The sequence below is a fragment of the Melanostigma gelatinosum genome (genome assembly GCF_949748355.1).
Source record: "Melanostigma gelatinosum genome assembly, chromosome: 17".
In the NCBI taxonomy this organism is placed as follows: domain Eukaryota; kingdom Metazoa; phylum Chordata; class Actinopteri; order Perciformes; family Zoarcidae; genus Melanostigma; species Melanostigma gelatinosum.
In genome coordinates this window covers 15,401,393-15,413,618 of record NC_136650.1, presented here as the reverse complement: position 1 = coordinate 15,413,618, position 12,226 = coordinate 15,401,393, and the positions used below count along the sequence as shown (strand labels likewise).

Here is a 12,226-nt window from a genome sequence, read left to right as displayed (position 1 = left end):
CCTGGGGGGTGATTCAATTGTTTGCTGAGGGCCCTAAAGTCCGAGAAGCACAAAATCCAGTTCTGCTTCAGAGATTTGGGAGAAGCAGTCGGTATATGAGGCTTCTTAGGACTCTGGTCAATGAGAAGTTATTAAACACTGGCTTGCATTGGTAGGCAACTCTTAACCTTTTATTTCCAATTCAATTTAACATCCGTACACGTCTATGAGTTTTGTTTATGAATAACGCCGACTATGTATTCTCTTCCCACAGGGCTAAAGATTTTGACTTTACAACCAGCTCAGAAGAGGTGGAGGTACAAGAGAAGTCCTTTAGAGGATTCAAAAGGCCAAGACAGAGGTCTAGCATGTAAATATCAGTGTTTTTACTGTGAAGACAAAACAATAAAATGTTTAAATGTATGCGTACCTTTTAATAAAGTCATATTATTGCAAAAGTGGTTTGGCTTATATTTTTTGCTTTTTAATTGAGTTCGACTTACTTTTTGAAAATACAATTTTTTGTCTCATATTGGTGGACGGTGTTTGTATGAGGCTTCTGGTCCTTAAAGTACCAAAAGAACCAGAGAGGACACTCCTTATCGTTATCAACTCCTGCTGTAGAAAAATTATATATAATTAATAATTATTTGTGAAAAGCACTTAGATGAGTGCGGTGAATCAGGAGCTAACAAAATGAACATATTCTTTTCATTTCAATCTAAAATGATTTACATTTTTAGAACGATACTTCCACAAAAATTGTACCTTTTCTGTTATTATTTTTATTCATCGAACTGCATACTATTTGTCTCTTCTTCTTTTTTTAAATCAAGCAAGCTGCAGATGAAGACACAATTCTGCCAATTCACAACCACAGATCTAACTGCTAGGAGAAGCCATAAAGTCTCAGTGGTATCCTCAAACTATGAAGATAATGTAACACATTCTCACCACCAAGAGAGGGAGACAAACACCGACTCAACGTCTCCACATTGAACAACATAGAGGGTACAAATTACAGGCTCTTCAAATGACCAAAGCGAAGCATTAAATATATACAGTTTGATGGATTTCAAAATAGTGTCCTCTATGTATGTTGTCTTTATAGAGGTAAATAATAGAGGTTATAAAGGTGCCAGTGCCCAGGGAACGCCTCTTCCACTGTCCGGTCAACTGACCTCAATACACTGATATGTGTCATAAGAACCGCTTATCAAGTGCCTAAATATCACAACATGACACAGTTTCCATCCCTGCTCTTACTTCAATAAAATAACTGAATCTTATCTGCTCTGCTCCTCCTTCACAGATGAGCAAAGCACTTAAAAACATGAATGATGAGTGCATTTCATGTAGGTGTGTCCGTTCTAGGCCTGGGTGTTATGCTGGGTCGCCAATAACGCTCACTAAGACACACCTAAATGGAGCAGAGGCACCATGAATAGGTTGCCTGTAGACCTTTTCAAACTTAACAATGTAAAGAGCTCTTATGTCCTAATTACCAGTGTGGGCCATTGATAAATCAGTTTACAACCGTATCCAAGACACAATTGGATTTAGTTTAAACTGCTTAAAAGTCATAATCGTGCTCGTATTTTTAATATGACAATTTTAGGATAAGTCTTGTAAGCCTACCTTTAGGAGGCGGTTGAGGTCCACACAGCGTGGCAGAGAGCCAGTTAGAGCTCAGTGACACAACGTGGAGAAACTTGTTCAAACTGCTTCAAACCACATCATTATTTCACTCATTCATAACACAAATATTTCCCTCAAAAAGTAAAAGTGACCCATTCTAACTTGGGTTGGTATCAGTGAACCATCTCATTTCATTTGATCCATCAGTAAATGTATTCACATACATTGTAAACATCCCTCACCTGCCTTTGGGAGCCAGTGTGGGTGTGACCCGCATGCTGTCTCTGCGTCGTCTTCACCGCGTTGCGCAATGTGTTTTTATCACATCGTGTTCAACCCGACCCAACCGCTCCCTTTTCCTAAATTGTAAAGGTTTTGCTTTGAGACTCAAATCCAGTCGTGTCCCTGAAACCCGCAAGCTTTTACAGCTCGAAGCTTAATTCACGCGACCACACACCAACAACAAACAAATCCAAGACTTTGAAACGTGGAGGAGAGTTTTACCTGGAGGTACTTGAACTACACAAACCCGTCAGGTAAGGTTTATCTTTTGGTCTTAGTCTTGCTGTTGTGTTTTCAGTGGCTTCCTGCGGTGGAAAAACACCACGTTACAAACTGTTGTTCAGTTTCAGCTTTGGCTTCACATTACAAACCATGTTTTTAAACCTCTCCAGTTCTTTCTGTAGCCGACATCATAACCTCGTGTTTCATGACTTCTTCAATCCGGAAGGGCGGGGTTACTTTACTAATCATGTGTCCTGTGTTATGTCACTTCTGAAATACTTTCAGACCCTTTGCTGATGTTTACTCTCACGTTCTGTTTTGTATTTTTCCACTCACTCCTGCAGATTAATAGGCTGCGGCGGACTGTAGCACCCTTTCACTGCCATCAGTTCGTCTCCTCACAGCTGCTGTGTCATGGGGGACATCGACAAAGGGAAGAAGGTGTTTGTCAAGAAATGTGCTCAGTGTCACACAGTGACGGATGGGGGGAAACACAAGGTGGGACCCAATCTGTGGGGTCTGTTTGGAAGGAAGACAGGACAGGCACCTGGCTTCTCCTACACACAGGCCAACATCGATAAAGGTATGGATCCCTATGACAGAGCGGTTGATTTATACAAGTAGCAAACTGATCAAGACAGGCCATTTAGAAACACGAGAGTATGTGTGCAGCCCGGTGTATTCTCACTTTTGAAGTTTAAGAGTCGTTCCCCACTACTAGGTGGCAAAACTGCTTTAGAGACGGTGCACACCTGAGAGTTCCGGATGCCTTAAGCACACACGCACACCTTCGTGTTGACGTTAAACAGTTACATTGTTCACTTTGTTTTGCATTTGCAAAGGGCAACAATCAGACACGTGCATTATTTTGTGCTGGCTATAGGGCACTGTTTTCTTTAACCAGGTCTGTCTCATAACAGAATACTTTTGTTATAATAAATTAGCTCATTTGGACTGAACTCTTGCTTATTTTCTGAAAAACCCGGTCCACATTTACCTGTTGTAGAACACCATGGTAACCTCTGTTGCATGGGCAACCTACTCTCAAATCAGAGCACAGGAAAAAAGTTTACAGTCCTCCATTTATAGTCTGATTATTTATTGTATGCATAGACTGCATCTTGTGCCTGCAGATGGAATACCTGAGATCATCACATCGCCCCAAAAATTGTATGAATGTCAACTGAGAATGCTAATTTGGTTTTAGCATGGTAGCCGTCTGTCCTTCCTGCCATGAACATAACAAATGTGCATCTCCATGTTTGGATGTGTGCAGTATTTGTGTCACAGTTGCGATAGTGCTGCGAAGCAGCTTGGTCCTTGTGTTTCCTCTACCTGTCGGACAGAGCATGCAGGTCTAAACAGGCAGACTCTCTCTGCTCTAACAGAACATAAACACAGTCATCAGTTAATGAGAATGCATATTTGTCATTTTAGGTATCGTATGGAATGAGGAAACTCTGAATGTCTACCTTCAAAGTCCTAAGAAGTACATCCCTGGTACCAAGATGATCTTCAATGGGATCAAAAAGAAAAGTGAAAGACAGGATCTTATCGCCTATTTAAAGGACTCCACCTCCTAATAAACTGCACAAAACACACTCAGTGGACAGAAGCATTACACTGTACGTGTAGGAAAGAAAACAGTGCGTTCTTTGTTTTAATTTTGAGTTCACAATTTGCAATCGTTTTAAAAGTATACATGTATTCGACTACCACATTGCTGCAACACTGCTTCTGTGTCGAGGTTTTTAATTGTCGTATGAGTCAGCCTTCTTGCAAGTTGTGGCTTTTCCAGATATTTCTCAGTCAAGGCTTCTTAAAGAGGCAGCCATCCATTTCGCTTTGCTCAAAACAGAGTTGTTTACATCATTATTTCACCACCGTTTTCACAGAAACTATTTTATTATGTTAAGCACTTGTTTCGTCTCATTCTGTTGTGCAGTTTTTTCTTCTACAGTCTCAACGTGTTTGTGTTAAATGGCGCTAGACTGTCTGTCTTATCCCCTCCTTTCTTTGAGCGAGTCGGTGGAATCACTTTTAATGTTGTGAAGTTGCACTTTGAAATGAGTGTATTTATTCCTACTTTTCCTAAATGAATGTGTGTCTATATGACTTGAGAACAATGAGGTCAAACTAATTAGTAATTTACTGGAAAGGGGTGTTTTTTGGTTAAAGTAGCACACTGACAACTCTTTAACTTGGTCTAATAACGGCATGTTAAATAGGTGCTTACATTTATATGATGGTCTTTAAACTGAGTGACTGTTTCATACTTTGAGTCACCGGATGTGGCAATAAAAAATTTTTTCACGTTTATTGTTTCATTCCACTTTAAAATTATGTATTTAGGTCATATTGTATTAATTTAATTTACTCAATGTATTTAGTGCCACATAATTGTACATGTCTTCAGTATTTAACACAATACAGTAAAGTAAGGGGACAACATCAAGAACATGATGCTAAAAAACACTAGTACAGTTATAATGAAATATAGTTAATTTTAATGAATACATTTAACAAACCAGACAGTGAGATTTGTTCGGCATGGAGTGAAGTAAACATGTCAAAATACGTCAATAATGGGGAGTGAAGTTATTTAAGATTATTGATTACCGATTTTTACTATTATTTCTTCCATGAACTAAAACATCCAGCAGGTGACGCCATTGCCACTGCTGAAGAGACCATCAGCACTGAGGACACGCAACGTGCCAAGCGAGTGTTGCATGCCGACCTATACTGTTCGTGCCATCAGCCATTCAGACAGCTGCACTGAAGTCGATCCAGAAGACACAACCGTGAATGAGCCTCTGATCCAGACCCGCCGGGACTTGAGCTGCCACCGCTGTGTTGGCTCCACTCAGTGGCCTCTGCATGGCCATTTAGCGAGGGGAGGGAGAAAAAAAGGGTCCTCTCTCCTCAATTGTGTTGTTATTGAACGGTGGCGGGAGGGAAGCGGGTCGATAAGTGGATCCGATTTATTAGCGGTCCAGATTGGCCACAGCACGCCAGAGGAGCCACAGTCGGGACTGCACACCGCGCATTTCATTTAGCGCAGAGGAGCGCCAGACAGCGTGCCTACAAGTACGGCACAATATCAAGTGGAAGGTAAGGTGGATCTTGTGTGTTAAAAGCCATGGATGTGGATGACATTGCTTTCATTTAACGCATCAGGGCTTTAAGGCATCCTGTCCGTTTATTAAGAGAAAACAAATAGAAGGGGAAATGTTGAGCAATAATGACGATATGAACGAGCTAATTGAACCCGGTGCTGCATATTTCCATCAATGTAGCTCAACACACGATTATAGTTGTTCTCGATTGAAGGTTTTCTTCCTGCATCCACTAGGAAATATGAATATACTGTAAATGTTTGTGTGCATGAATCTGTGCCAGCCGTAGCATGTTACACTGACTTCTGTCATAAAGTGGCAGAAGTCATAATAAGCCTGAGTGACAGACACCGTGCGTGTGTGTGTGCGTGACAGCTTGTGTCCTGTGCTTTAGGGAGAGTAAACCGTCATGATGGATCTGGTCAAACTTGCAGTGTCTTTCCACATCCTTCTGTGTGCTGCATGGGCCCGTCACTCTTACATGGACAGCGTCCTCTCAGCGCGCTCAGGTAAGTTGTGTGAGTGAACTGTCAGACTCACAACAGAAGGAACACGTGTTGCATGGGCCTTTTTAGCACCGTCTTTCCCTCAGCTCTCAGGTTTCTGGATGAGCCGTTGACATTTGACCCCTGCTGTCTCATGTCACCGCCTCCGCCGCCGCTCTTCCCTCTGCCACCTCAGCTGTGGAAGCGGGGCAGCCCCGTAGGCATTCACAAACACACACACACACACACACACATAAATACAGCGTATTACACACATTTGCCCACTCACAGCAGGTCTCTGAATAAAACCCTATTCTCTTTGATTTTTCTGTATCTTTGATTGAAGGAGGGTATTAGCATGTTGGAGCCAAGTGCTTTTGGTGGAGAGGTCGAGGAAAAACAAAAACCCGTCATACCTGGGTGTTCACCTGGACTTCCAGGACCTCCGGGACCCCAGGGCCCAGAGGTAAAGCCCTTTTTCAAAATACCACACGTTGCTTGAAACCTCGCAGGGGCTGCACCACTCTTCAGTCTCATTAAATCATAGGACATCCAACATAGGCAGTGTAATCAGCCATATTGTTAAATGGAAATGAAACAAAATGACCTTAGTATTGATTTTTCAACAAATGTACCATGCTCTTTCAGGATATGTGAGCTGGATATAAATTTGGTGTCATTTTTCAGGGTCAGGGTGGATTACCCGGCATAAAAGGACCAAAAGGGGAGAAGGTGTGTGTGTTTGTCTTTATAGGTCTTGAAATATGTCTGTTTTTTGCCATAGACATATTTCTGCGTGTGTCCTTGTGTCCCTCTCTGCTCTAATGACTGCTACATCTCCTCTCCCCTCATCTGTCCTCCTTCAGGGAGAAATTGGACGTCCAGGGTCAAAGGTGAGCCGCTCCTCCCCTCCTGCATGTCTCGCTCTCTCGCTCGTCTCTCTCTGGTCCATCTCGCATGCCCTTGGAATAATGGGATCTGAATCTCTCTCTCCCTTGTCCCCTCCATGCATCCTCAATCTCTGTGATGTGATTTGTCTGTTGATGTGCTCAGAATATCCTCTGCAGCTGCTAAATGGGTCACGCTGCATTAGTCTCAGTAGCCGCTGGAGCCGCACAGCAAAGCTTGATCACATCCCTGGATGTCTCCAGTCATCCTCCGGCTCCTCACCTCTCCGTCATCCCCCTCTTCTTTCCTTTGCCTCTGCTTCTCTCTCTTCTCCTTTCTTTGGCCTGACTCCATTAGCCCCTTGTACTGGACTCCAGTCCTGCTGATCCAGGCTCTCCAGCACTCCACTTCTGCACTTTAATCTCCCTAAGTGCTTCTGCTCTCCGTGATAAATCATTCCACACAGCGGCAGGTCTCTACATGCTGCTGTTTTAATGACGCGCAGCTCAATGAGAGCACGCTGCTACAGCATTGCAGCAGCGCTGGGATACTCGTCCAGGTGTCACCGAGATGTGAGGCTGTGCTGTAAAACATTTGGCTCTCCTGCTTGCAGGCAACTGGCGAAAGAGCAAGATCATCTCAGTGGCATTGTTAAAGCTTTGCATGCAAATCATAGGCATGTTTGACATGCTTATTTGTTTCTGAAGCTTATTTAACCTGGTTAGTCTTTATAAAAGTCAGTAGGTCTTTGTAATGGAAAACAGGAACATGAAACAAGCAACTTAACAAACAATAAAAGCTGCAGATCATCAGAATATAGCAGAAATAAGTCCAAATTTAAAGGAATAGTTTGTATTTCCTTTCTTCCCAAGAGCTAGCTGTAAAAAAAAAAAAATGGTTAGAAGGTAACCAACTGAGACTAAACCCGTCCAAGAAACAGTTTGGCACGTAAACCCCACCGCAAAACTACAACTGATGGTGTTTGTCTTCCTGCAGGGTCGGACGGGGGCTCCAGGCCTCCCGGGGAATCCAGGACTACCAGGATGGCCTGGTCCAGAGGGACCCGAGGTAAGTCTCTTAGAATCACTCCAGGTACCGTCTTGAGGTTTTACACAAATGTTCAAGGCATATCACGAATACAATATGAACCGTCAAGTATGTGTTTTTTTAGGGTGAGAAAGGGGATCCAGGTCTCATGGGATTACCAGGACTGAGGGGACCACCAGGGACAAAGGTTAGTCACATCTTTACAGCACAACACACACAATTATGTGTATTTTTGGAAAGAAAAGAAAAACTATCTTAGTCATTTATATTTATTATATTATCTGCTGTTATATTCCTATGTATCTTTTCAGGGTTTGCCTGGTTACAAAGGAGAGAAGGTTAGTTCTGAATTACTTCTACTTCTACTTCGGTGCAACCGTTTGTCACTCCAAAAATATTAAGTCCGTTATTTCATTTTGTATCTCTGTTCTTTTGCAAAAGGGGGTTTATGGTGACCCTGGAGCAGCAGGACCAAAAGGTGATAAGGTTGGTAGAGAAATGTCATCTTCTTTTATTGCAAGTCCAAAAAACATTGTGTTTAATTCTTTGCAGCCCATTCATGCTTGGCTTTGACTATGAGCAATTCACACCATGCTGTGTTACAATGGACTTGAACAGTTTGCTCAATTACTGGTTGGAATCGAAATAGTGACAGTTTCTTTCAGCATTTCAAAGTTCTCTTGAGCCCTCTATCTCGGAGGCAGAGTGAGATTAAACAATCCATGAGCGCCTGCTCTGCTGAGATAATGACTTTCCTCACATCAAGCTCTCATTTCGTCTCTATTTAGGGTTCCATTGGTTTGCCTGGGATGCTTGGACAGAAGGTAAGAATGAATCAATGACGACGACATTAAAGAATCTGATTAAAACCGATAATTCCTCAACTCCTTTCCCAGGGGGTGCAGGGACCAAAGGGAGAGCCAGGACTCACGGGGAAGAGAGGACCTACAGGACGGCCGGGGAAGAGAGGCAAGCAGGTGAGAAAAGACCAGGAAGAATGATGCACACCCTGACAGCATCACTTAACCCTGGTGTGGTGCTCTGACGCTCTGTGATCTAAGATGTTTGGCATCTTAGAGCTTCTCAGCCTACACTACTGTATGCACACACACACACACACACACACACACACAGTGTGCCAGTGTCATGTAGGTCACCTTCAGTGTGTGTGTTTATTTTATAATATTGGGATGTTGCCTGGTTTGCACAGGGCACAAGGGGCCATAGTGGAGCCCCTGGAGGCATGGGCCCCCAAGGACCGTCAGGTCAAAACGGCCATCCAGGGCCACCCGGTCCACCTGCCTCAGGTACAATGACTCACAACACTCATGCACAATCAGCCTCAAATTACAGTTTCTAAAAATAAAAAAAGGATGGTGAAAGACTGTACCAGCCACACCAGGGGCCATAAGAGACACCACACCCCTCAAAACAGTGTAAGAACTAATAATAGACACAAAAGAAGGAGCAAAATAAAATACAATACACAGGCGGACAGAACAGAAGACGGCTTTGTCCTTCTCTTCTCACCTTCCTTAAATTTGGGGGCCAGGGCCGCCCACTGATCATCAGATCAGGAACACCTGAGAGAGAGAAGAGTTAAGGGGGGTAGCGCATGTAGAACATCAAAGTGTAGTCATATGTGTGTTAAACCCTGATCTTTGTCATGCTTTTTTATTTTTTTGCAGGTCTCTATCTAGTTGGGGAAAAGGGAGAGGAGGGTCCTCCAGGTCCACCGGGTCGCTGTGACTGCGATTCTACTGTTGGAGCAAATAACGCTCCCTTTGGAAGCTACACTCAGCGAGGTGGCCTCGACAAAGTCCCTGCAGTAAGACGCCGCTGACATAAAACAGCTTCCCGACAATATTTCCATCCAAACTGAATCCATGTTGTTCACACCGAATCAATAATTACTGCTGTGTGTATCTGTGCAGATATTTGTGGTAAACAGTGAGGAGGAGATGAACCGTCTACGTCTAGACAACGCGATAGCATTCAGGAAGGATCAGAGGGTGCTCTACTTCAAAGATAAAGACGGATGGAGGCCCATACAGGTAATGACTCCACCGAACAAAGCCTCGTTTTAGCCTCGATGCCTTGACGCGAAAGCCAAGATTTCTTGACAACTTGTCCAGCCCTTCCAGCCGTTCCAGTCCACAGAGAAAGTCCCGGACAGAGCTGGTGTGTGTGGAGACGGAAAGGTGCAGAGCCAGCACGGAGAGGAGTGCGATGATGGAAACCAGATTGTTACCGATGCGTGTCTCGGTGAGTTGAACACATGCACACATAGTGTAAAGGTACAGAGAAAAATGAGTAAAGAATGATTTACAGACAGTGATTCTAACACCTCTTTACGTCGGATATTGTAAAACGGTGTAACAAGAATTAAGATTTAAAAAAAAAAAAAATCTGTTAGTTCAAAAAAACATTCCTCAAATAGGTTAAGGTCAGGCTTTTTGCTGCACAAACGCCACCGTGCTGTTACCAACCCAGCTGCTGATGAGATGCCCCGCAGAGCTGCCGTGCACCACAAGAGTCTGAACCCACAGGATAAAAGCAGTAGGCACTGACCTTTCCTTGGTCTTTCATTAATCTCGCCCACTCTTTTCCTGCCGTCCTCTCACTTCCTTCTTCTCCTCTGTTCAATTAAATTAGCAGCAAAATGCTGTATTGGCATCACTGAAACACACGGGAGTGCCAAAGCAATCAGTAACGTCTTCTGTCTCCTTTCCCTGCCTTGCTCTCTCCCAACTGCCACCACTTTGCTCTCATCTCCTCTCCTGTCGCCACTTCAGACTGTAAGTGGGCCTACTGCGGAGACGGCTACCGCCATGACGGCATTGAGGAGTGTGATGGAAAGGACTTTGGTTATCAGACCTGCAAGTCCTATCTCCCTGGGTATGTTCAGTGTGGCCATTTATTATTCCATTCATTTGGGGACACATTGCTACTATGGATCTTTGAATCTATGCCAAGACAGCACAATGCAGTTCCTTTTTAATCAGCAGCACATTTATACTGCAGCCATCCAAGCATTGTGATGGTCATTTGAATGAAGTGCTGTACTTTTACGGTGGTGTCACTGAGAGCATCCAGAGATGATGGTGCATTATCTTGGCACCACTTGCTGCACATTGCTTTAGTTAATGACACAGCTCTGCATGCTTTATGCTTGAAGGACTAGATCAATATTTTGAGGGAAAGTAGATACTGGCTTTCTTGCTGAGAAGATTGATACCACTGTTCGCTTAGCTTGAAATAAAGATTTGAAGCTTTTGAAGGGAAAACGGCGACAGTAGCCTGGTACTGTCCAAAGGTTTATAAATGCCTACCAGCACCTCTAAAGCTCACTTGACATGTTATATCTTCTTTGTTTAATCTATACAAAAAAAAGTATATATATATACATCCTCTGATGACTTTTAATTCACTGCTCCCTGCCAAGAAAATATGTGTGACTGCAACTCCCTGTATAACCACAACCTTTGGGAAAGAGCCAGGCTAGCTATTTCCTCCTGTTTCAAGTCTTTAAGCTAAATGTTGAACGATTCCCTTAATGGATACAACTGTGGAAGTTTTGGAGTGGATACACTTTACTTGTTAAAATAAGTGTCCGTGTCTTTCTGCAGGTCCTTTGGGCAGCTCAGATGCACCGACTCCTGCCTCATTGATTCCACTGGTTGCAAGTATTTCACCTGAACTGGAAAGTGGAAAAAAAAACCCCGTCAGATTGCAAGTTTGCAAATTGTCTTTCTGATCACAGGGATTACACCCCTTTAAAAAATAAGTGAAGGACTGAGGGAGCGCTCTTGTGCCCGCTCTGAGCCATGAAAAGTCATGAGAATCGGCTTTGAACCGACTGTCTCCCTCCCGGAGGTTCAACTCTTTTACTGGCCTCAGCGAGCAGCTCCCTGTTACTGCCACTCCACCGGCTGCAGTACTGTTATGGACACTGGTGATTGTGGGGAATACTTTAACAATTGAATGATTGTATCATATGAGATAGTTACAATGTGTATGACTTACTGACTGTTAATGCAGAAAAATGATGTATTCTGTACTTCTTTTGTAATGAGAAAGAGAAAATAGCCAATTCCAAAAGAGGCAAATATATTATTGATAATTTATATATACTGTAGTATGCAAATCAGGGTGTGTGTAACTGTGTTTATTCCTGTGCATTGTATTAGGAAACATGTATTTATGAAGTGCAATGCTGTGATATTGCATGTAAACGTGTACTCGTGCACTGCTTGAACCAGTGCTGTAGAAGTAAGGCCTTTTGGAAGTGAATGTCCAAATACCCGACAGGAGGAAAAACGAATGTCATAATGCAAAAACAAAAATACCTCTGAGTGTCGCAGCAGCATGAGGAAAACTGCTCAGTTACAGCAGAATGACTCCATCGTGGATTCAGTGGTGTGATTAGTGTATAATCTGCCTGCATGACTGTAAAGTTCATAAATCACTGAACACGAATAAAGATTGGGCTTTTAAAGTGGATCTTTCAGTGAGTTGAGAGGGATCGACTGTGGGCGTGGTTGTTTTTTGGAGGAAAAATGAACC

The 12,226-nt window shown here is 43.2% G+C and overlaps 2 protein-coding genes across 2 annotated transcripts; both read left to right on the top strand.

The window, feature by feature from the left end:
• Positions 1–1,961: 1,961 nt before the first annotated feature.
• On the top strand, positions 1,962–4,432 carry LOC306790953 (cytochrome c iso-1/iso-2-like). Its single transcript, XM_079287511.1, has 3 exons — positions 1,962–2,153; positions 2,466–2,704; positions 3,559–4,432. The coding sequence occupies exons 2-3, from the start codon at positions 2,536–2,538 to the stop codon at positions 3,702–3,704; spliced, it is 315 nt and encodes a 104-aa protein (XP_079143637.1). The 5' UTR covers positions 1,962–2,153; positions 2,466–2,535; the 3' UTR covers positions 3,705–4,432.
• A 555-nt stretch (positions 4,433–4,987) lies between these two features.
• On the top strand, positions 4,988–12,096 carry LOC306791100 (uncharacterized protein). The gene is made up of 18 exons (XM_079287726.1): positions 4,988–5,235; positions 5,635–5,749; positions 5,833–5,942; positions 6,072–6,191; positions 6,413–6,457; positions 6,592–6,618; positions 7,610–7,681; positions 7,785–7,847; positions 7,972–7,998; positions 8,102–8,146; positions 8,449–8,484; positions 8,557–8,637; positions 8,871–8,967; positions 9,349–9,488; positions 9,595–9,714; positions 9,796–9,925; positions 10,456–10,558; positions 11,290–12,096. Exons 2-18 carry the CDS (start codon positions 5,650–5,652, stop codon positions 11,357–11,359), a joined length of 1,386 nt encoding a protein of 461 aa, XP_079143852.1. The 5' UTR covers positions 4,988–5,235; positions 5,635–5,649; the 3' UTR covers positions 11,360–12,096.
• Positions 12,097–12,226: the final 130 nt, after the last annotated feature.

Coding starts and splice junctions, on each gene's coding strand:
- LOC306790953 (XM_079287511.1), top strand. CDS start 2,536: ATGGGGGACATCGACAAAGGGAAGAAGGTGTTTGTCAAGAAATGTGCT. Junction 2,705..3,558: donor ACAGGCCAACATCGATAAAG/GTATGGATCCCT, acceptor TTGTCATTTTAG/GTATCGTATGGAATGAGGAA.
- LOC306791100 (XM_079287726.1), top strand. CDS start 5,650: ATGATGGATCTGGTCAAACTTGCAGTGTCTTTCCACATCCTTCTGTGT. Junction 6,458..6,591: donor AAGGACCAAAAGGGGAGAAG/GTGTGTGTGTTT, acceptor GTCCTCCTTCAG/GGAGAAATTGGACGTCCAGG. Junction 10,559..11,289: donor TGCAAGTCCTATCTCCCTGG/GTATGTTCAGTG, acceptor GTCTTTCTGCAG/GTCCTTTGGGCAGCTCAGAT.